We start from the raw sequence: 24445 nt of genomic DNA, 5'->3' as shown, positions 1-24445 counted from the left end.
GTTAGTTATCTATAGGAGAGAAAGAAAACATTGTTCAAACAATTGGTTCCATCTTCCAGCTTAACAATTTAGAACCTCTTCTGGAATATAGTCCTTAGGAATGGCATAATATGGCTTTACAGCTAGTATCTTTCTCACGCTTAACAATACTCCACATCATAATCAGTAGTAGAAGTGGAGAAACAGAACTACAAGGTATTTGCTGACATCCTAGTTTGAACAGAGATGCGGGTTTTCTTCAATGCCCAGGTAGTAATGATCCTGTTCAGTGACACAGCCATGTCTGCCATCTAAAGATCCAGAGGGCTTTGTAAATTGCTAATCAGACAACTAAATGTCATGTCTTGAACTCTGGGTATCCAAGAAGTTCCTCTCTGATAGAGTGGTCAAGAGCATGCTGGGCAAGTATATGTCCCCATAGGGCCCCAAATGAGGTGACCTCAAGGTCGCACTGCCCTCCAAAAGTGGGTGGGATGGGGAGACTTGGCAGTACCTGAGTCTAGTTGACCCAGGCAGATCTGTCTTAAGAGCCCTGTAAATGAAGATATTCCTCAGTGTAGCTGAAGCAGCCCACAGACTTTGAGCAAGAGGTCCCCCTGCTTTAAACTAATCAACAAACAAAAGTGGGAGGGGGCACCTGTTGGGCAGTCACACTGAGATGGCCTCCTGGGAGGAAAATTTAAAATATACTTTAAATCAAGTAGAAAATGTGACATGAGTGCATATCGTGATCATTTAACACTTATTATGCACTGTACACGAGGTCCTCTGCCGAGGTGGAGGCCCCCAGGACCTGGCTGCTGTTCTTGAGTCACTCCCGATAATTTTCAAATGGACTATGTCCTTTTTAACCATGTTTTTCAAAAACTGCCCTGCTCCCAATGCGAACACTTTCCGTTTTGCTCTATAATGAGAGTACTTTCATTCCTTTAATGTTTGCTTTTTTTCCCTTTGATCTAACAATTTCTGTTCAAATTTCACAGTTTTCTCTAGCTTTAGGAATGAAAGAGCCGATTACCCTGCTGGGAGCATGAAACGGATTTAAAAATATATGTATATATCTGCATGACATTTCCTTCCAGTAAAATTAATTTAGGTTTAAATACAGGAGGATGGCACACACCGGCTCCAGTCCCTTTCTCTCATAGACCTAAGCAATTCCTTATCCTTAAAGGATTCAGCTGCACCTGCTGCAGAGTCTTAGTCTTTTGTGAGGATCCTACCAAGGGGCAGAGGACTACTTTCTTTGTGTAAGACCGATGCCACCCTTGGGATGTCTCTATTTCTTTTAACACCGGTCTCAGAAGCTTAGTGGACTTTTGGGGCACGGTCCCTGGCAGGGACTTGGGTATTTAAGTACATGTAGCCAGATCGGCTCCCTGAGTGCTTTAGGAGACCCTTCTTTTTGGCAGGGCAGGGACCTTTAGTTCCTGAGCAACAAAGGACAAATTGGAGGGTGGTGGAAAGGGCGCTTTCCCAGCCTCGGTGGCATCCTGGCCTGCTCCTGTCCCGCACCTAATCCTCAGAGACCTCGCCTTTGCCTTCTGGAACCCCCCTGGCCTCTCCTCCACTACACACATACCCTTCCCGCTGTGTGACTGCTCCAGAGCCTAGAGCTTGCTGTCAGTTCCACCACCTTCCTTCTAAGACCCCTCCATGCCCTTCTAACACGGAAGCAGCGCCGCACACTGCTGCTCAGCCCGCTGCGTGTCCCTGGCGACGAGCCGAACACCTCGGGGCAAGCTCCGAGTCCTGATGATCCCCACCCCTTGGTCCGCAGCCTCCCCCTGCAGCCAGGGGTGCAGGAGCTGTCAAGCCTGCGGAGCTGATTCAGCCCGGGAGCGCCGGCGTTCCTCTCCTTCCTTTGTGTGCGCGCGAGCTTGGGGAGGAGGGAAGAGGGGGAGGTCGCTGTCTATCTGTCTCCCCCGCCTTTGCCCGGGCCGCTCGAAGTGCGGCGGCGGAGGCGGGATCCCTAGTGTCGGTGCCGGGAGCCGAGGGGCACCCAGGTTCCAGTCGCACTCAGGGAGCGGGCCCACGGCGGGGACAGCGAGGACAGCAGGGACAGCGGGGACGCTGACAGCGGTGGTCCCATCCTCCTGGCCGGCCGCCTCGGCCTCTCTGCGCCCCTGCCACCCCAACGCCCGCAGCGGAGTGCGCCCAGGCGGCGAGAGGGACGGCGAGCACGAATAAATAGCGGCGGCGGCAGCGCGTCATCTGGCGGAGCAGGAAGTGCAAGCAGAGTCCGGAGGCCGGTGCTTCCCGCGCGTCCCCAGGACTTTGCCATGGGCTGGGGGCTGCGCGGGTTGCGAGCGGCGGGCCGAGGGCAGCGGCGACGCCGCCCGCACCGGGATTGAGCGAGCGGTGACGCGCGGCTCCGAGATGGCAGCATCCAGCAACTCTAGTCTGTCCGGCTCCTCTGTGTCCTCTGGTGAGTTTCAGCGCGCGGTCGCCCGTGCTGGGATGGAGTGTCTACCTGTGGCCGTCCCACCCGCTCTAGGAGAGCGTGGCGCGGGACACGAGTGTCCCTGGAACACTTGTTAGGGTGGTCAGCACCTCGGCGTCTGACCCGTGACAGCGTAGAGGGGGGACTCGGTGATGACCTACGCGTGCGGACCAGGAGTCTAGGGCTCCTGTCGAGCAGTAGCTGCCAGCAGCCTTGCACTTTCTGCACAGCTGGAACAGGGGCAGACGGCGCAGGGAAGGCGAGGGCACAGCTGGGCTCTGGACCTGTCTATCTTGGCTCCTGCCACCCTGGATACCCAGAGCCAAAGAAGGGTGCAAACCCTAGCTCCTTGCAGACTCGGATTTCTTTGTTTGTTTCAGAAATTAGCTCCTTGGAGAGACTTGCTTGGGGCATGGGTTTGAGAGAGCAGCCAGGAGGAAAATGATGTGCCTTGCTCCTCTGACTGAAGTGGGGTAGTGGAATGGAGGTCCGAGCCCAGCCTCTCTGACTCCTGGCATGTCTACAGTGTGTGTGTGTGTGTGTGTGTGTGTGTGTGTGTGTGTATGTGTAGACACAGAGAGAGACAGAGACAGAGAGACTGTGAGACAGAGAGCATGTGTGTGTGCTGGAGCTGGGGTGGTGGGGCCTCTACTCTAGCCATGTTCTTTTCCTACGCTGTAATTTTACTTTCAAGGCTTCTAATTCTTTTCTGTGTTAAATGTGGCTGGGTGAAAGAAGGGCTTTCAAGCTTTTCTATGGTTGATCAGCAGGTCTAATTGAACAGAAAAAAAATGATAATGAATGTGAACGCATAAGAATCAGTGGAGGCAGCCCCTCTGGTTTCTGAGCATGACAGGTTTCTAATCAGAATGATGCATTAGGTACAGCTCCACTACCCCTTTGGTCACTGAAAACTTTAATCAGAAACCCTGAAGGGATGGCTGGTAAGACGTTTGGCATGATATACAGAACTCAAGGGTCCAAGAAAACAGTCTTAAAGTCCTAGTGGGAATGCTTAGTGTATTACTATTGTATGGTGTCTGTTGTGTTCTTTTTATTATTCTCCAAAATATTAAATTCTGAGTGGAGAAGAGACGCAGCACTGGACAGGAAGGCGGGCTTAAAAAGGAGCTACAGCTACGGACGTGGAACTAATCAAATCGTAGACACAAGGTGACTGTGACCAGAGTCACAAGGTGTTCTCTTGAAAGCTACATGCTGTCTTTTTTTTTTTTTTTTTTTTTTTTTTTTTTTTGTCAGGTTTAGTCCCAGGGAACTGACACTTCCTTTAATGACTGCTGCCAACTAATAAAAACAGCATTGTTAGGTGTCCGGTAGTTTGAGCTGCTGGCATTAGGGACTGGTGGGCAGAGCAGTCAGCTCTTATTAAGAACAGCAACAAGTTGACCGCCTGTGGTTTTAATTCTGAGAACTCAGCAAATGCAAAGCTTATTTTTAGTACCCTCAAACCACTGCTGCTGCGTTTCAATTCATTCTGGTTTGACTAACATCGAATTTGAAATGCAGAGATGTTGGCTTTCCTATTAGCACATGTTTCTCCCTCTCCAAAGCCTGCCCATTTGATGAACTGAGGGGGGAAAGGTAGCAACGGGGCTGACTGAGGAAGGATGAGAAGATAGCGTCATCACAGGATTCACTGGAGGTGTAGAGTACAGATGCTACTGCATCTGAAATTCTGGATCTTGATACAGCTTAAGAACCCTGATGGAAAAATCCTAACTCGGCCCTGGAAAGACGCTGCTGCTCAAAGAAGCCAGGATAAGCTTTAGAGGGCGGTAATTGTTTTGCAGATAGAGGAGGCATGCTTACAATGGCTTTCTTTCTCTCCTGTTTTATGGACCACCTTTTTAAAAATCCTGTTGGAAACTGTGGGAAATTGCATGAAATCTGAAATGCAAAGAGTGGACATGAATCTATTTACTATTTCATGTAAATCAACCTGACCTGTGGGCTTATATGGCTTAGTTCACCAATTCATCAGACACTTTGTCTAGCAAAATATGGAATCATAGTTCTTTTTAAACAGCACACTTACCATTGTGTGGCTAATGAATAATTCAGAGGACACAAGCAATTCACACCTGTGAGAGGTGTTGAGCAGCAAAGAATAGAGTCTGCTTCTCAGAGCAGCTGGGTTCTCTCAGGCAAAGGCCAGAGTCTGAGAAAGTAGGGCACTCTGTGAACCCATTAGTCACCAGGCGGAAGGGCCAACTGTGGGCCAGGCTTGGGCTTCAAGGCTTAGCAAGGGAGATAATTCTAGCTTTCTTTGTAGCTTCAAACTTCTGAGCTCATTGTATTTGAATTCTGGCTCCACTGCCGACCAGTGAGGCGTCTTGAGGTGGGTTACTTAAAATTTTCCCTAGCTTCAATTTCCCCATTAAATCAGTATGCTGAGTTTTGACCACAGGGTCTAATGCCTAAGAGTGCTGGATGTAGAGGAGAGATGGCTCAGTGGGAGATGGCTCAGTGGTTAAGAGTGATTGCTGTTCTTCCCAGACGACCTGAGTTCCGACCCCAGTGCCCCCTCAGTATATCAAAAGGCTCACAACAACCTGTAACTCCAGCTTCAGGGGATGCATGCCCTCTTCTGGCCTCAATAGGCACACACACACACACACACACACACAGAGATAAATCTTTTAAAAATGTTGCAAACAGTCTTCTTTGAGGAATGAGAAAATGTTTCTTCCCTCATATGCTATCTTAGGGTCTTTATTGCTGCAACAAAACACTACGACCAAAAAGCAAGCTGAAGAGGAAGGAATTATTTGGCAACACTTACAGGTTGCTGCTGTTCATCACCAAAGGAGTCAGAACAGAAACTCAGCTGGGCAGGAACCTGGAGGCAGGAGCTAATGCAATGCAAAGACCCCAGGGGTGCCATTTGCAGCCTCGCTCGCTCAGCGTGCTTTCTTGTAGAACCCAGGACTGCCAGCCTAGGGATGGCCCCACCCACAATGGACCAGGCCTTCCCCCATCAGTCATTAATTGAGAAAATGCATTATAGCTGGATCTCATGAAGGCATTTTCTCAACTGAGGCTCCTTCCTCTCTGATGACTCTAGCGTGTGTCAAGCTGACACACAATACTAGCCAGTACATACGCTGAATTTAATCTTGAGTTTGAGCTCCATTAAAGAAACATTTATTGAGCACAGTCCAGGTTTCAGATGTAGCTCTGAGTGTTTGCATTGAAAAGATAACTCAAGAGTCTCCCTGAGAAGCAGCAGGCAAGACAGGCAGCATCTCATAGCCCGTGTCCTACGGTGATACAGCACATTCTGTAGAGGGGTGTGCAGGGCAAGGAAGTGATTGCTTCAGTCTGGAGTGGCCTGTGGGGTTGACACAAGGGTTGCACATTGATGGATAGTTAGAAGCTTTCTAGAATGCAGCCAGAGAAAGGCATTCCAGGATGCCTGAGAATTTAGACCCAGGCCTGGAGATGGATAAGTCTGTAACTTTCCCTTGCTTTTCTTGAGGCATTGATCCTTTCTCCTGGTGGGTGGGAGACTTCCTGGAGGCTTTGATGAAATGATCCTGGAGTCAAGGATGAACTTGGTCATTGGGGCACTAGTAAAGGAACAGCCAGCTTCTGCAGGGTCCCAACATGCTCTAACCCTGTCTCTGAGGAACAGCTGAGAGAATGAAGTTTGCTGGTGTTTGCATGGAGGGAAACGGGCGCTCAGCATAAGCTCAAGGTTCTCTGACTTGAGTAATCTTCCCTGCTATTGTTTAACACATCACTGAAGTGTGTCCTTGTGCCTGTTACCAACTGTCACATAACAAAGTCATCAGGTTAACATTAACTTAAAAATACATTTGCTGAGAACTCTTCAGAATTTTCTTATGGAGGATTCAATTATATGTAAAAGGAATGGGCCTCTATTTTAATGATGGCCACTGATAATTACATTTCACACTCATTTACATTGGCAAGAAGGTTTGATTCCTTTTATTATTTTAAATCACCCATCAACACACAGAAATCAGTATCTTTAAGATTTTAATATAACCAGGTGTACTTGATTATATCCAGAAATGAACTGGCTGATTTGAAAAAGTTTTCTCAGTAATCATGGGTCATATTTGCTTTTGTAATTAAAATAAGATTTTTTTTGCATATTAGTAATGTGATTGCCAAATGGATAATTTCACAATCAAGGAAAAAAAAAAACACAGCTCATTACAATGTAGTAAACAAATGAGATATTTTCTAGTAACTAAACAAGTTAGAATAATAAATATTAAAGAGACCCCTGTATAAGAATTTAACATTTTAAAAACATAAGCATATGAGATTATTAAAACAAAGTTGGCCATTTTTACAACAGGAAACAGGCAAAAATCAGCCGCCTCGTGTAGACTATCTTAGCCTTAAGTGAAATGCTATTCTTAAATGGATTGAGTTATTTACTTTTGTGGATTCTTCAGGCAGGCAAACTGTGTTCTGCTCTCACACTGGTGTTGACCCTAGAAGCAGGAATGTTTCTCTTTTGTTACTGGGAGGGCGTGTCCTGTGACATACACAGAAAGCCTTACATTCCTAGAGGCAGAGGGAGCACCTGGACTTTGGCACCCACCGGGAACCACTAACAAGTGTGTAATTAGGAGCTGCATGGATCTAGATTCCACCAGGGAATCATGAACCATGACAGGGGCAAACCTGCACACTGAGAAACCTCTTGGGTCTTTGAATCCAACCTTTCTTCTGTGATATTTAGTTACATGGAGAAGACATTGCTTTGCTTTTGAATGATAGCTGCTGGTTGTAGAGAAAATATCTTGTATATCATATTGATGCATCACCTATCAATTAAAAGACCTATGGCCTATAGGAAAGGGTAAAATAGAAGGCTGGACATCAAGGAGATAGAAAGAATTCTGGGAGAGAGTGAGGCATGGGAGATTCTCCCAGGACGATGTAAGGAGGTGAACACATGGGACCTGAGCACAGGTAACCAGCCATGTGGCAGAATGTAGATTAAAATAAGTGGGTTATTTAAGTTATGATCTAGTCAGAAAAAAAGGCTAGCTACATGGCCAAGGTATTCGTAAATATATTTTGGGTTTGAGTCTTATTTCTGAGAGCATGGAGCTGGGAGAGCCAGACCTAACTTGTGCAGTTGGAAACTAAACATCACAATCATCAATGTTAACAGGAAGGGTTGATTATCTGTTTTATTTTAAATCACATGCACAAAAAAAATTGGAATTAAAAATCACTGTAAAAAAAAATTGCAAAACTAAGATTAATGCTGAGGGAGAAAGCAGCCTCTCCCATGAAGTCTGTCTGCTTTCCTGGCCGTCTCTTCACATCTGAGTGAACTTAATTACCACCACTGCCCACTTGTAGTGACTCAGACGAGTCCAATTGGACAATCTTCTTAAACAAATATATTTGCTATGGGCTTAATCCTAAAACCAACATGCATACGTCGATGGACTGGTCACCAGCCTTGACGATGCTAGGAGACTGTGGGACTTTTTGGGAAATAGGGCCTACTGAGTTGAGGGCTGTCTCTTTCCCCTCTTCCCACCAGGAGATGAACAGTTCTCCTCAGCTACCTGTTCCCTGCCATGAGGTTCTGCTCCATAGCAGACCCAAAACCTGACCATAGGTTGAAGCCCCTGAGACCATGAGCCAAAATAAATCTTGCCAGTCTTAAGGATCTCAAGAGTATTTTGTCATGGCAACAGAAGACAGCCATGAGGATGCCGCTTTCTAGTATTTAACAGGGGCCATACTGACTTATGTGTTTTGCCAAGGTACCCCTCCCCCACCAAGCCCCCTGAATTATGTAGGTGACTTTGTCCTTTGTTTGACTTTTGAGGGATGGAAACGTCAACTATTTTCCAAGGCCAACCTGCTTATGGTCTAACTGGACAATGTGGACTCTTAACTGCTACCTGGGGCCCCGGCCTCCGTGTTAGGCTCTGTTGAGGACCATCTGTTGCTCAGCAGGGTCTCCTGTTGTTCCCACACAGTGGTAACAACCGGACATTTAGTTGGAAAAGATGCACAGTGTTGTACTGGCATGGTTGGGGAAAGAATTTCCTGCCAAAAGATCAGTATTCCTGCCAAGATATGTACAAAGAAAGAAAAAGCAGTCCTAGCATCAGGTTGGCAAATGATTGATAACATTTACCCATCACTTTAGGACTGTGTTTGCATTTCTTAGCTTCTAATATAGCCCATATGCATTCTGCTCCTCGCCTTCCTTCTCTGCCTGCCTGCCTGCCTGACTGTCTTCCTTCCTTCCTTTCTCCTTTCCTTCCTTCCTTTTCCCACATGTTTGTCATTTTTGTTTGGAAATATTTTCACAAATCCCACATTTGGTTTACCTTGCTTTCAACTTTATCTAAATTCCCGGGGCATCTTCCACGGGCCATGCAGAAGAGAAAACTGTCTTTCTATCTTTCAAGTGGATTTGCATCAGTATGGACACTTGTGCATGTTGGTGGGTGGAACAGAACACGATTGTGTGTCTCCAAGTGACTAGCAGGAGTTTCTTCAACTTGGCGAGAGGGAGCCATCCTCTGTTAGGACTGTACTAGCCTCACAGACCATCAGCAACGCCAGAGACTTCTGTTACTGTCCCCAAGGGATAGAAGGGTTAGGAAGATCAGGGTAGAGTGGGGTCTGAGGCTGATGGCCTAGGATGTGACCATTGACCTATTATCAGAGTACTACTTGCTAGGGACTCAGTGAGAGCTGCCTCCAGCTTCTTATACAAATAGCCAGCTTTCTTCCTCACACGTAGTCACACTGCACAGTGGGTGCTGTTGGATGAATGTAGTCACATGGTATGATTTAGTTGCAACATTGCCTTGTTTCAACAGGTAGACCTGTCAGTCACCCAGCCTCACCCCTTTTGCAATATGGTATCAGCGACATAAATTACTAATTTAAAACAACCAAAGTCTAAACCTCCTTTGTCCACTAATAAATATGAGCTAGGCTGAGCAGGTTTGGAGTACAGCGGAGCTTGGGGTTTGTTTAGCAGCTCCTGACCTTTGGTACCTGTGAAGATCAAGGTTCAGAGAAATCAGGACTGTCTGTCCAGGGCAACTCAGCGAGGTCACAATGGGGCTGACTGTTCTCCAGAGTCCTAATTTCCACACACTAACTCTCTATTCTTCTTCCTGCCTCAAGCCAAAGAGTAGTGTCAACCATAGAGAATTTAGTGAAGATTTTCTTTTCTGTCTGGCTTCATGGACAATGTTCTGCTCAATTATGTGGTACTTCAAAAAGGAAGACATGCAGTCCTTTGTGTTTCTTTCTTTATTTCTTTTTGTTGTTGTTGTTTGTTTTTTTGTTTTTTGTTTTTTGAGACAGGGTTTCTCTGTTAGCCGTGGCTGTCCTGGAACTCACTCTGTAGATCAGGCTGGCCTCCAACTCAGAAATCCTCCTGCCTCTGCCTCCCAAGTGCTGGGATTAAAGGCGTAGGCCACTACTGCCCTGCGTCCTTTGTGTTTCAAATGGGCTCTGCGTGTCCTGGAGATGCCAAGGCTTGAGTGAGTCCAACCTGCTCCAGCTCTACAGAGCTGCTTTAACTGGAGTGGCCGTTAGCCTCAGGCAGATGGCTCCTTCTATTTACATTTGAAAGAATTCAGTTCCTCAGCTCCTCTAGAACTTCTGAATGCTCAAAAACACACCCCTCCAGTGGCTACTAAATCGGGCCACACCTTGTGGGGAGAAATCCTTTTGGATGACATGGGCGTACATAAGTTCTGAGACAGAGGACCAAGGGAGAAAGGGAACCAGCTGAGGACAGAGAATTCTGTCATATGCCATCTCGTTATGGTTTAGGTTTTCTAGTTAATTTTGCAAACTGACTTGTAAAAAGAGCAGTTTCTTCATAACTTTGAGGGGACCCGTGGAACAATGGCTAACGGATGATGGTGGAGAGAATAATTAAAGTGTCTGTGAGCTCATCTCCTTTTAATCCTGAAGTTTGATTCAAGTTTCTTACTGAAAAAGAGTCTGTTGTTTCCTTACTGGCAACTTGATTTCTTTTTGAAAAAAATTGCACAGTGAGTGTTGATTTTGGCCCCCAAGAAAAAAATGCCTATGACTAGAAATGTCTGGGTCTCTCTGTTGTATCTCTTCTAAAGCATCATCAAGAGAATAGGAAGATTGTGACTAGGTGGACTGAGGTTACGGACTGTATATCCTAGCCATGTTAGCTGAAAGCCTTTAGAGCAGCCAGCCCATCTGCAAATAGCTTGTAAGGAACAAGCCAATAAGTACTGTTCGCTTAGAGCTGTTCTCCTTCTGCTTCAGCCCCACTTGCACAGCAATGCAAATGGATTGGGTATTTAAAAAAAGAAATCAGTTTAGCTTTTGGAGTTTTCAGTTCATATACTTTGGAAGAAACGCCTACAGATAAGCTACAGGAGCATTAGAGTTTCTCAGTAAAGGAAGGGTTTCTTCCTTGAATGCCTGTCACTACCTTCAGGTACAACAGAAGTGGAAAGGTGAACAGTGTCTTTAAAGTGTCAATAACTGTCAGAAAGACCACTGGATTCTCAAACATAAAAGACTGTGATGTTCTTTACGGACATGAGTTCATACCCTGGCTCTAGGCTCTGTGATTCACAGACTCACTGGGGAGGTGACCTTACGCAATTCTTTTCTTGTTGGAGGCCTAGTTCCTTGGTTTCGTGGTGCCTATAATTGACCTTTATAGTTTCACTGTGTCGTTTCAAGGAAATGAACCCCAGAGCTTCCTTATTGTTTCAGACGGTGCCGTGGTAGCAATGGAAAGTGCTTTTCCTTGAAATGGTTCTATCTCTAAAGATAAAAGCTTGTTCCTTAAAGCTTGCTCAGCCTGCTTTCTTTTATAGCTGGGATCACCTGCCCGGTTGGTACCACCTCCAGTGAGCCGGGCCCTTTCACATCGATCACTAATCAAGAAAATCCCTTGATAGGCCAATCTTTTAGTTTTCTTTTTTTTGTTTTCAAATATAAAACAGACTCTTTCATACAATATATTTTGATCATTTCCCCTCCCCCATCCCAGCTCTGTCCAGCCACCCTACCCACTCAACTTTATGTTAGCACAAAGCAAAATAAACAAAAACCCAAGAAACAGAAACAACCAAACAAACTCACAAAATTGAAAATCAAAACAAACAAAACACCAAAATAAATTGAAATATGCCAAAGCAAAGCAAAATGAGACAAAATAGTTCACAAAACCATCATTGAGTTCATTTTGTGTTGGCCAACTACTACAAGCATTGGGCTTGCCCTGCAGTGTAGTTGTCACTCTCAGTGACACTCCATTGGAGAAAATGGTTTTTGCTTTGCCAGTGTCAGTTGCAGATAGCTTCTTGGTTGGGAGTGAGATCCCGTGTCCACTTCCATGGTTTGTGCTGGGATCCCATCAGGCTTGAACCTGTGCAGGTCTTGTGTATGCTGCCATAGTCTCTGTGAGTTCATATGTATGTCTGTCCTGTTGTGCCTTGAAGGCTTCCATAGGCCAATCTTACAGAGGCATTTTCTCAACTGAGAATTCCTCTTCCCAAATGACTCTAGCTTGTGTCAAGTTAACATAAAACTGACCAACACGTGTTTAAAGACAGTATAACAGTAACAAATGAAAAGTATCTTATTAACCTTTAAAAATATTAAATATATGCTGAAATTATAATAGTTAGATAATAAAATGTACTTTAAAATTAAAGTCACTTGATTTTAAACTGTTAGTATGACTCTTAGGGCATTTAATATTGCACACATGGCTCACAGTATCTCTGCGGCAGACAGAACTGGTCTGGGTGGCTCCAGCGAGCAAGCCTGCTCTAGCCTTTGCCACAGAGACTGCCAAGCACAGCCTACTGATGCCCACCCAGTGTCTCCTACTGTATGCTTTCCAGAAATGACCTCGGTCCTTTAAGACAACTGAGCCCATATTCTGAGGTCCTGATTTTAGCCCAGACTTAAAGGCATCAGTAGTTATTCTTGAATCTGTACATAGGTTTTGAATTGAAGTGCCATAGAGAGAGCAGGTTGGGACACTCATTAGATTATTGCATAGAAGGGTTTTGCTTTTTCTATTGTTTTGTTTTCGAGTCACTGAAATTCCAGATTTTACACATCTATGTGTTAGTTTTGTGTAACCCTTTCAAAGACAGGCTTCAGTGTTCTGAAGTTATAGGAGAGGCTGAAGAGCCAAGGGGCCCATCTCTCTCTGCTTGTGTGCAAAACACTCCTCTGATACTCTCTGGACTGAGGCATCCTGCTGTCAATCTGTATATGTGCGCCATAGAAGCCAGTCTTCTGGATAGGAAAGAATAAACAGTGGCAGCCCTTAGAACTCCCTGAGTTAATTTAAAACGGCACTGGCAATGCTGGGTGCACACTGGCTGCTTGATTCTGTTACATGCCAAAAATCTGAAAGCCTGTTAAAGAACTGGTTCGTGTATTAAGAAAAGGTGTGCACAGACAGCAAGCACACACACACACACACACACACACACACAATCTGTGTGTCCGTCTATATCTACACAGAGAGTGGAAGTAGATCAGCTTTCAAACAAAAGTTATTTCTAACCAAATTTATATTGCATATAAGTTAATACCAAAGGAAATGAAAAGTCAAGCCTAGCATTACTTTTAGTAATGAAAAAATTCACTTGGGATTATGCTAATGATATGTAGATATTAATACACATAATACCACCGCCTAATATTGATTTAAGTTGCTCATTCAAATTCACTTTATTATAGAAAAGTTAGCCAGTTTGCTTTACAGTGCTTGCCCCCACAGATCGCACTGGAAACATTAAAGCCTGTTTATTATTTGCTGGTTTGCATATGCAGAGGGCAGTGTAGTGGCTCCCATGAGCATGTGCCCTTCGACTTGTGAGCTTCTGGTTGGGGCCCTCCTTGGCTTGTATCCATTGCCCTTTCTGCCTCCTCCCATGTGATCAGTGTCTAGGGTGGAAGCTACTCAGCAACCAAGAAAGTTTATTTCCTACAAATGACATTACTATGCCATTGGGCTGAACTTTGGCTACACAAGGGGCCTATGCTGGTTTGCCACAGCCAAACTCAGCTACATGCCTTGTTTCCCCTCAAATGTAAATTGTTCTTCAACAGACAGGGACTTTGTAAAGTCTGCCGGAATAATTAATATCAGGTTATGGCTGAGAACGACCATAGCAAGCGCTAGCTAGACAAGCACACATGTACGGCGTGATGAAATTTGAATGCCACTTGCCTTAAGAAACCTGCTGATGGGTAGTCTGTATTTAGCTTTGCACTGCACTATGCTGGCAGAGTGTTTTGTAAGAAAATGCACAGCAGCCTTTCTGGGAGGAGATGCCCTGCAGCATCTCCCTTTCATGAATAGCTGAGTGTAAATGTGTCACTCAGAGGCTCCGGGAGATGTGTCTGACTCCCATCTGGAGTTTAAACTACATTTCTTCACAGTAATGAATCCCATCCATTTGATACCCATGCAGCAGACATCTCTTCTTTCCTAGGCTTTAGAGTGAACTCTCTGAACCTTGTTTCTAACACCCAGTTTTGGGGTTTGTAAGCAAAGGCAGGTGCATTTGAACCTCACACTGTTGATAAGGCTTTACTAGTTACAGTGGGCTCTGTTAACCTGGACTGCCCTGGTTTCCAGTCTCTACTCTCAAGATATTCGAATGCTAGAAAGAGGCTTTGTAGGTTCTCTTCTTGGGTGAGGAGGAATCACTCAGCTCACAATCTGCCTGCTGTCTGTGCACACTTTTTCTTAATTCACGGACCAGCTCTTCAACAGGCTCTCAGATTTTTGGCATGTAACAGAACCAAGTCAGCCAGTGTGCACCCAGTATTGACAGTTGCATTTTAAATTAACTTAGATCGTTCTAAGGGAGTTTTAAGTGTTGCTACTATTTATCCTTTTCTATTCAGAAGATTAGCTGCTGCTGCTGCTGCTTCTCCTCCTCCTCCTCCTTCTCCTTCTTTTTTAAAATTAACTTCTGTGTAATGTGCAGTGCAGATTATCCTCAATTTAAGATGGGTTGCATCCAAATAAGCACATTGCAAATGTGAAATATTGTAAATTGTGAAAGCATGAAGTCTTAGGATGGCTGTGAAAAGACACCATGGCCAAAGCAACTCTTATAAAGGACAACATTTAACTGGGGCCGGCTTATAGTTCAGAGGTTCAGTCCACTGTCATCATTGCAGGAAGCATGACAACCTGCAGGCAGACATGGTGCTGGAGAAGGGGCCCAGGAGCCCAGAGGTCTACATCTGGATCCTCAGGCAGCAGGAAGAGAGAACAGTAGGCCTTGTTTGAGCTTCTGAAACCTCAAAGCCCACCCCCCAGTGACACACTTCCTCCAACAAGGCCACACCTCCTAATAGTGCCAGCCTTAAGAGCCTATGAGGGCTATTGTGACTACCACACATGGGATACACCTAACCTACCTGAGCAACACAGCATACTGTAGTTCTGGTTGTAGGACTCCATCCTGTGATCAGATGTCTGAGATGCTGCTGCTTGCCTCCATCCTGTGATCACATGACTGATGAGGGGTTGTTGCTTGGTGCCCAACATTGATGGAAACTATCTTCCTCACAGGAAAAATATCAAAGTTGGAAGTATAGTCTCCTGATGCACATCACTTTCATAGCCTCATAAAGTCAAACAGTTGTCCCTAGAGAACTGCCTACATGCAAAGGAGTTTTTCCAATAGACCTGCATGTTGTGAAGTACATCATACAAAGGCCAGGAAGTCACCACACAACTTAGGAGCACTATCTCTCCTCAGTCTTCTCAGGATTCTCCCTCCTTTCTCTGTCTTCTTCTGGTCCCTCCTGAATTTTTATGTTTGTTTTTTGAGCACTAGACCTGAAGTTTTGAGTAGTGTCCGCCATGAGGAGCATGAATATTTATATGTCAGGCAGTCTGTCATGGCACGAGCCAGTTGCATAAGGGACTAGCTGCCCTTTTGCATTGGCTCATGCTTCAGTGGTTTCCAGAAAATTAGTTTTCTTTAAATCCATAATATACAAATGTAACTAGTAATGTACAAAGTCGTACTTTGTATTGATAGACAGACTCCCAACAAAATCAAGCCGTCTTTTCTGAACCAGGACTCCATAGCTTGATTTGCAGTTCTCAAGCCCATTGTAGCAGTGAATAGTGGACACTTAGAAAATGTAAATACAGCAATGTAATTTACATGCTGCAAGATGAGTCTGAGAAACGCTGTGGTAAGTGGATGAAGCCATTCACAGAGGACTATACACTGTTTGATGCCACTGATATAAGACATTCAGGAGAGGAAAATCATAGACTCAGAAGGAGACTCCTTGTTCCTGAACACTGGGGAGGGACGTGAGCCCCCGCTAATAGATAGGAGTTGCCTTTTGGGACCCTGAAAGTTTTTAAATTTAACTGTGGTAACAGTTGCAGATGTCTGAAAATACTGGGAAAGTCATTAAATTTCACATTTTTCTAGCAGATGAATTGTGTAGTATCTGTTAATTGTATCCCATTAAAGCCATCACTTTTTAAATGCCAAAAATTAGTAGAATACAAATGAGGGCCCGCCATGGTGGTACATTCTTTTAATCCCAGCACTTGGGAGGCACAGCCTGGTACATCTTTGTGAGTTCAAGATCAGCCTGGTCTACAAAGGAGATCCTGTGTCAAAAATCAACAACAATAACAAGCCCAAACCAAAACAACAACCAAACAAGAAGGAAAAATGTTCACAAGGTAAGCCTATAGAAAAAATATCCACAAGATAGATCTGTTCTGGACAGGATGCAAATAACCACAGGAGGCATTTAATCCCACATCAGTCATTGCTTATATGTCTCACAATGGTGCTCTTCCCTTCCTGTCTTCCTTCCTTTCTTCATTCCTTCCTATTTTCCTTCCTTCCTTCCTGCCTTCCTTCCTTCTTTCCTCCCTTTCCCCCTCCCTCTCTCCCCCCTCCCCCTCTTCCTTGTGGTACTGGGATCCATCTTGGGCCTTCTACATCCTAGGCATTTACTCTACCACTGAGCTGTTATTATTTTTTTTTTTTAACTTTTATTTTGAGATTACGTGTCACCAAGTTGTCCAGACTGACCATGAGCTTGCAATTTTGTCTCACTCTCTCGAGTAGCTGAAATTTCAAATTATAGGCCAGTCTGAGGCCTTATATCCCATTTATTTCCACATTCATTTTTATTCTCTAGCCAGTTGCTCATCCCCCGAGACCAGGCCATGGAGTTGGTCACTCAGCTTCCACTGGACAAATGAATCTCTCGTCTTCTGGTGTCCCTAAATGACAAGGGCATTCTCCCTCCCACTGAAGAATGAGGAAAACAGAAGATCTTTCCCCATTGTTGGACGAGCAACTAACATGTTTTTTCATGACAGGTTAATTAGATTTTCCCAGCTTTCCAAAGGCTGGACACCAGAGCTGTGTGTCCCCCTGTGCCATTGATATCCTGGTTACTAATACAGGTGTGCACCTGCTGCACCTGCTCTCCCAAGAAGGCTGTCTGTATGGACATTCCCAAGCATATCTTTTTGTCTGTGCAGATGTTCGTAAGGATATCTTCAGCTGCCTCTTTTGTTATTTCTCGTCAAAGGGTCGGCACCCTTTGATCATGTAAGATCACAGTATTACACCATAAACAGTTTCTTAGAAAGAGTAAAATGTTGCAGAGAAATAGCTTTCTTGGATGTTCTGATAGTGTTGGCTTTTATCCTGAGCAAGCCAAGAAAACTGTGTTTGATCCAGTCACATCTAAAACATGAATCAGCACAAACAAGAGGCTTTCTAGAGTCGCACGGTTTGTAGTACCGGCTCCAACTAATAACGAGCATCTTTCAGACGCCTGCTGCTTTCCAGTAGTGGCTCGCACTCAGAGAAGCTCTCCTCTTGCCTTTGCTGTGGACACTGTCAGTTTATCAGAGCGATGGCTGTGCTCTGGAGCTGATGGGGGTGAGGACTCGGGTGTCAACGACAGTATCTGGGGCTGGACTTGAACGTGTTTGTCGGTTCTTCTCTTAAGGTCTCATGGGAGTGTGTTCCTGGCATCCAGAGAAGGAACTGAGCATGGGATAGATGGGACTGTTCTGTGTTCTCCTCAGGGTGGAATCTGGCTGCCGAATCCCCTGTCTCCGAATCTGTCTCCGAATCCCCTAGGACAGCAGCAGGCATGTGAGGAAGTGCAATGCTCTGTGCTGGCCTCTGCAGCTGCCCTGACACCTCACCCCATAGGTCCTTCCCCTTCCTAAGCCACATGCTGAGTTCTCTCTCACAGAAGAATCCTGGGACCTGCTGCTGCTCACCCATGGCACAAGCTCTTCTCAGGAAAACACGCCCTACTTCCTGACCAGGGCACAAGAGTTTATCATATGAGATAGAACACCTCAAATACCATGCAGTTCTGTGCAGTGTGACCTCCCATTGCATCAGCTTCTCTCTTCCTCACGGGTGAGCTTTTTCTTTAGCCTCACTCTGGTGTCAAGATGACAGCAGTCTTGAAATCATATCTAGACACCACCCCCCCTTCCCAGCTCTATGGAAAATAAGAAAACCTTCTTAAGCATTGGTCCCTACGACAGATGTTCCCTTTCCTCATTAGCTGCAGTGTTGTCACATGCTTGGCTGTAAACCCATCCTAGTCAAGGAAGCAGGATTTCCAGGATGCTCTTTGTCCAGTTAAAACCTCTTTCTGGGATAAGAATGGGCCAGCATCTTCCGAAGGGCCAGACTTTGAAGAGGGTTCTATTAAGAAAGTGGGGACCAAGAAGTCTTGGATAGGCATCTCAGAGTCAAAGCTCTAATGGCCTCTTGGGGTCAGAAGAGAGAGCTTGTCATCGCTTAGCTGAGGATGAAGTAGTTCCAGCCATGCGCTCGATGTGATGTTAATGTCACTGCCTGAGAAGCTGCTTTGTACTAGACAGATCTATACCTTACACTGAACTACTTTTTCTTGTTCATGGTTTGTGGTACAACACTTAGCCCATGACTCTGGAAAATGTAGAGCTATTGATGGGGAACCTGGTCAGATCCTTCACTTCTAATGAAAAAAAAAATGGGACTGTGAGGGTTAAACGTTTTGATTCTTGACAGACTAGCATCCTGGACCTGATATGGATTGTATTATTAGAACATCATGGGATAAGAGTAAATGAGTCAACCTATCCCGGTTGCTATGGCAGAGGTGATTGGCACCTAACTGCACAAAGGCTTTTTCAGGCGACTTTTAAAGCAAAGAGGACAGGCAGAAAGCTTGCGGGAGCCATCCTGGTTCCCCATTTTTAGGGCAGGCCCAGCTGAGTGAAAGTCTCTAGGCGGAGGGTCACATGACTGAAGTCTCCACTAGTTTTAGCTCAGCACTTACTTTTTGCATGCCCCGAGGCAAATGACAGTACCACTTTGTAGCGTGGATGCTCGTGGGTGAAGTGATTAGGTCAGGCCAGATCATCTGAGCAGGTCTTGAAATTTTTATGATTTTTCTGACTGCATATTTCCTCTTGCCAATTTGTGATGTTGTGCTGGCTGCTCAAGGGAGCAATACTGTTTCCACTTGCAGCCACCTCACCCCCATGCTTCAGATCCAGCAGTTTCCATAGGCAGCGCCCAGTCGTGAGAAGTGAAGGGCCTCTTGGGTGAGTATGCCGCACCCACCTTTCATCCTTCATGTTGAGCACCTCAGAGCCGCCTCAAGTGTGCTCCAAGACACTTGTCACACAAGCCTATGTGACCTATACCAACAAACATATTTTACACCACAGTCCAGTGCACATTCACTGGTATAAATGCATAGTGTGTTCTAGGCATTGGAGATTATACTCCTGGATCAAACAGGCAAATGTTCTGGACCTCCTGAGGATTTAAAGGCAGAGCGTAAACAGAAGAAACAGTATAGGCTATTTATGCTTCTCTATATAATTATACTACATATAAAATATATAATTAGAAGGTGGTAATTCCTCGGGGGGGGGGTGGGGATAAATCAAAGAGGTGAATAGGGAAGGCTAGAGGCAGGGCCTCTGAATTTTGAAACATGTGGTTGGGCGAGTCTTTTCTGAGGAGGTAACATTTGAAAAGGAGGGAACCGAACCATAGTGCGTACTGTGGAGGAAGAGCTATACCAGGCTTGGAGCAGCAGACGCTGATGCTCATGGGAAACTGCACCTGAAGGGTTGCAGGGACAGGAGCAATGCCAGTGGTGTGCGGTGCAGGGTGATGGGACTAAGGATGGAGACAAATCATAGCGGGTCTCATCGGGTCTCGTAGGAATTTGGTTTCTATGACGAGTATGAGAGTTCTAGAGGAGAGTGCCATGAGTGGCCTTAGGCTTTCTTAGGCTAACACATCGTGCATGTGGATACATACATACACGTGTGTGTCCACACCCATGAAAATGCTTTTATAGCACAAAATGTTCTCCTATTGCTTTTCCTATTGTATTAATATTCATTCATTTAAAACCTAGCTGTTAGCTGCTGGGAAAGGAAGGGTAAGTTTTCTGTCTTAAGAGTGTAGCCCTTGGTAAGGCAGCCACTGCACAGTGGAAGGCCACACAGCAAGACCACTTAGACAGCACAGATTGGCCTTGATGGGGGATAAGAGACAAAAACCCATGGATGTAAGAGGGGTAGATCAGGGAAGAGTTGGGGTGGGGGATGGTAAACATGATCAAAACTCATTGTACAGCATTCTCAAAGTACCAATGAAATTAGTTTAGGGCCAACAATTTGATGTCATCATCCACTTCAGGGTGGTGGCTGGCATTTTAGAAACATCATACATTGGCTGTGAACCCCAACAACATGTAGCTGCCCTTTGCTTGCTTACAGCATGGATGCGGTACACATGGCATCATATAATCTTAGTTCTCGAAGCACTTTTGTTTACATTTAAACTCATTACACTAAATAACATTATTTTATTGGGTTGTCATTTAAAGTTTTCGTTTTTCATACATATTTAATGGGCTTTTATCAGTTCGTATTTTAAGTCACTTTTTTTTTTTTTTGGTGTGGAGCATTTTCACATGTTCTGACATGAAGACACTCAGCTCTGGTGTCGGAGCGGGGAGAAGAGAGAGGAGAATGCACAATTAGGATTGTTACTGTAACCTGTGTGCACACTCACAAGAAGTCTGACCAGCAGAATCTTTTTTCATTTGTCTGTCGTGAGAAACAGGTGACCTTTGTGGAGGGAAGCTGTGGCAGTGTTTTCCTCCCTCTGGTGCAGGAGGTAGTGTTTCTCAGTGCTTCCTTGAAGGATAAATGCTTTCTCTCTTCACCCCAAGTACATCATCAGTTCACTCCTTCCCCCTTTGTGCTCTTAGTTTTGCTCAGATACAGCTTCCTGTCCCATGGCTCTTGAGTCATTGAGAAAACACTGGTCTTGTTCATCTTTGTAGTGCCCAGTGACTTAGCACGTTTCCTGGCACCCAGATGTCCTCAGATTTTTGTTAATGCTTTGCTTCCTGTCCTGTGTGGACACTGGAGGGACCTCTCCCTTGGCCTCCTGGCCTACCACTTCCTTTTGGCCAGATGCTGCAACATTAGCAGGCGTTTCTAGGAAACCTCATCTCTCCTAGGATGGGGAGGCTTTCTCAGATGGCATTGCCTATGACAGGAGCTTCCCTGTTCATCCCAGCTCTTACAGAATTCTCTTCTATTCCATGATCTTACATGTCCGTCAGGCAGGCATACTTATCTTGTATCTGTCCCGTTCATCACAAACAAGGGCTTGGGCAGAGACTAGCTTGATAGGGGTATGTTGCTAAAAGCATGGTGACATCTGTGTGTAGTTAGTAGTTATAATTTCAGAGAGAGAGAGAGAGATATGAATCTTCCTACAGTTAAGCATATGCTACATGATAATTTACAATTTACTATTCCTTATTAATTTCTCAAATATCTTAACTATAAAAATTATCAGGAAGTTGGCAAGGGCTGGATCTTTCTCTCCTCAACTTTTCTTTCCTCTTCCTTTTCGTTTTCTCTCTTTCATATACATTGAGAAACAGCCTTGCTTGACTCTAGGGACAAAGGAACTCTGCAGCAGCGCACTTGTAACTCCTTAGTCAGAGTGTTTCAAATTGACTGTCTCTCTGTGAGGAAGGGACTCTGGGTTCGCAGCTACTAGAAGAAAGACTTCTTCATCATGAGCTCTTAAACAAATTTTTTTTTTTTAAGTAAAAGAAAGAATGAATGCATGAAGACATTAACTTCACTGAAAAAGTTCACAACCCAAAGCGTGGAAGTGATCGTGGGCTTTGCCACACTCCAGAGAGCTTTGGAGATCACCAAAGCTTTGGAGTTGTTATCCACAGATCGTTCTGAGTTTGCCCCAGTTTCTGTGGCTTTTGTGGCTTCCACGTCCTCTCACAGACACCAGCAGACATTCTACCTAGAGACTCGTACACAAGGTGGCACAGGTGTGGTCTCTAGTTTCAGGACACACAGGCTACAAGGGGAAGCGGGCCGATTCTTCCACTTTCCCTGGCAGAGGTACTTATTCTAGTTAGATAGGATACTCACACTTGATCATTGTCTGGGCTTCTGTAAATGTCACAGTTTGGAGACACATCCTAGATGTCTGAATTAAGGGACTCTTTTAGCCTGGACCCATGCCTGAAGTTCCCTGCCATAAAGAATGCTTTGTTAAAATCAGTGTGTACCTCTAAATCTGTCTCCCAAGGTTTTTCCTTCCTCCCAGTTACAATCCAATGTTTACATTGTGTCTTGAGACATTTACTTATGATTAAAAATACTTATTGCTGGGCTTGAGAGTTGGCTCAGAGGTTAAGTGCACTTGTTGCTCTTGGAAAGGACCCAGGCTCAATTCCCACCACTCACTTGGGGTCTCATAACTGTTGGAAACTCTGGTTACAAGGAATCTGACACACTCTTCTGACCTTGGAGGGCACCGTATATATACATGTGGGCAAAATATTCATACACACAAGATAATAAAATAAGCAAGACTTAAAATACTTGTTCCCATGTCATTTCAAGCAATTCGCTTGCGTGCAAAGCTATGTGTTTTGTGTGTGCATATGTCGATCTTTGTGGCATCCAGCAGAGGATTCTACTTCCAAAGGAAATAAAACTTCAAATAAGTATAGTCTATGGGCAAGGTTTTAGGTATTATCTTTCTTCACCTTTTAAATAATTGATTCTTCTTCTTTAAATGATGTACTTTGAATTCAAGGTAGTTGAGAGTGGAAATGGCAATGGTTCTATACAATCTTATTATGTAAATCGTTTCTTTTTGACTCAGGTAAAACCCTCAGGTAAGGGTTATAACTAAGTCTAATAATTCTCTATGTGTATAAACTGACAAGGTCCAGTCAAACAACTCAGAGAGGGCTGGAGCATCCTCCGCGCCTCCCCGCCTTTAATCTACATTTTGGCTGCTACAGGAATCCTTGTAGATTCCCTTAAAATAAAAAAAAAAAAAAGCCAGATGAAGAGGAAATTACAATTAATAACCTTAAAATTCCAATTAATCTCTCAAATAGTGATTAATTTCCAGAGACACAGAGACTCTGCAGTATATCTGAGAGAAAGGAAAAGACAATTTGGATTGGGGAAATTGGTGGCGTACACAAGGGTGGGTGGAAATCCCACCAGGAATCAGATAATTGATGAGCTTGGAAACCCGCCAAGGTGCTGCTCCCCCTCCCCTCCCCTTCCCCTCTCCCTTCCCCTCTTTCTTCCCCTCCCCTCCCATCCTCCCAACACGCATCCATTTTTAAACCCACTGACTATGTCTCCTCAAACCATCTCTTGTCTCACTGTGGAATTCTCTAGATCCGTTATGAAATCACATTTGTTTGTTTTTTGGTTGGTTGGTTGCTATCTCTCCATTTATCTCTGGCAAATGATTTGTCTGCACCCCCCTCTGTGCTTCCCGTGTGCTTGGGCTCTCCTCTTTCTTCCCTAGCAGTGAACTTCTCAGTGAGCAAGGGTTAAATGTGTATTGGCTTAGGACGGGAGATGCGTCACATTTCTGAGACTTTTAATATAGACTAGCACCCACAAAGACTGACTTATGGATCAGATTTCCTTCTATAAAGAAAAATTAACACCCTTAAAAAATACAAATGATCAAGAATTGGTTAGACTGGTGAGAAGGGAAATCACTGTGTTCTATAGAGCTGGTTATACTCATGAAAACAATACATTCTGTTGCTTGTATTGTGATAGAGTGAGTCCCAAGCCATTCAGTATCAGGCTGTATGTGAAGCTTGAAGTTTTAATTACATAGCAATGAAGCTGGTGTTCAAATTCTGCGGGAGCATGGCTTTGATGTCCTCTAACTTTTAACTGTCCTTATTAGGAGTAAAGATCTCCAGAGAATGAGGACTAAATATCATGCTTAAATAGATGTTGAAGTACCCAGAAGAAATACAAGCAAACTAACCATTCATGGTCAGCTATAAACCTTAACTTCCAGAGGATTTGTCCAGCTATACTGACCTAGAAACTGAATAAGCAGTTTGGAAAATCTGGTTTGTGCATATAATTACTTTTATATCATCTCTGGCTGTGCCATGCAAAGAGCAAACCACAGTAGTTATCTGACCTAGTGCTCGCCCTTTCCCCAGCACAGTAATTGCAGAGGCTGAGCATATTTTTAACTAGCAGTGTGCACACAGAGCAGTCCTTCCCAGAGAGCCCTGTCTATTTGGAAACTACTCATGTGCTCTTATAGTCCTTCATATATACGGAAAAGGAACCTTAAATTGTGACCTCCAATAATTGCAGTAGGCTGGGAAGGTCAAGGGAACATACACCCTTGGCTCTGGCAATGTCTGGAGCAGCCTTGAAATTTGTGACATATCAGATCCTCTAATTTAAAGTAGAAGCTTCATCTTCCAGACGAAAGGGTCCCAGCAATGCTTTTTATTTGAGTATAAATATTTAGTTGGGAGGTAGGTTACAGGATGTGTTTAAGGTCCCAAAGTCCTTTGGGATTACTGTTTTTAATTCTGGCT

At 44.7% G+C, this 24445-nt stretch overlaps 1 protein-coding gene across 1 annotated transcript in view; it reads left to right on the top strand.

Annotated features, from left to right (window-relative positions):
- The first annotated feature begins 1796 nt into the window (after positions 1 to 1796).
- Chn2 (chimerin 2) overlaps positions 1797 to 24445 on the top strand; it is a 267201-nt gene continuing 244552 nt past the window's right edge. Inside the window, exon 1 of the mRNA XM_034519345.2 lies at positions 1797 to 2428. Coding sequence (XP_034375236.1) covers positions 2380 to 2428 — 49 coding nt within the window. The 5' untranslated portion in view covers positions 1797 to 2379. The remainder of the gene's footprint in view (positions 2429 to 24445) is intronic.

The sequence above is a fragment of the Arvicanthis niloticus genome, chromosome 15 (genome assembly GCF_011762505.2).
Source record: "Arvicanthis niloticus isolate mArvNil1 chromosome 15, mArvNil1.pat.X, whole genome shotgun sequence".
Classification (NCBI taxonomy): domain Eukaryota; kingdom Metazoa; phylum Chordata; class Mammalia; order Rodentia; family Muridae; genus Arvicanthis; species Arvicanthis niloticus.
This window is presented reverse-complemented; position numbering and strand designations above follow the sequence as displayed.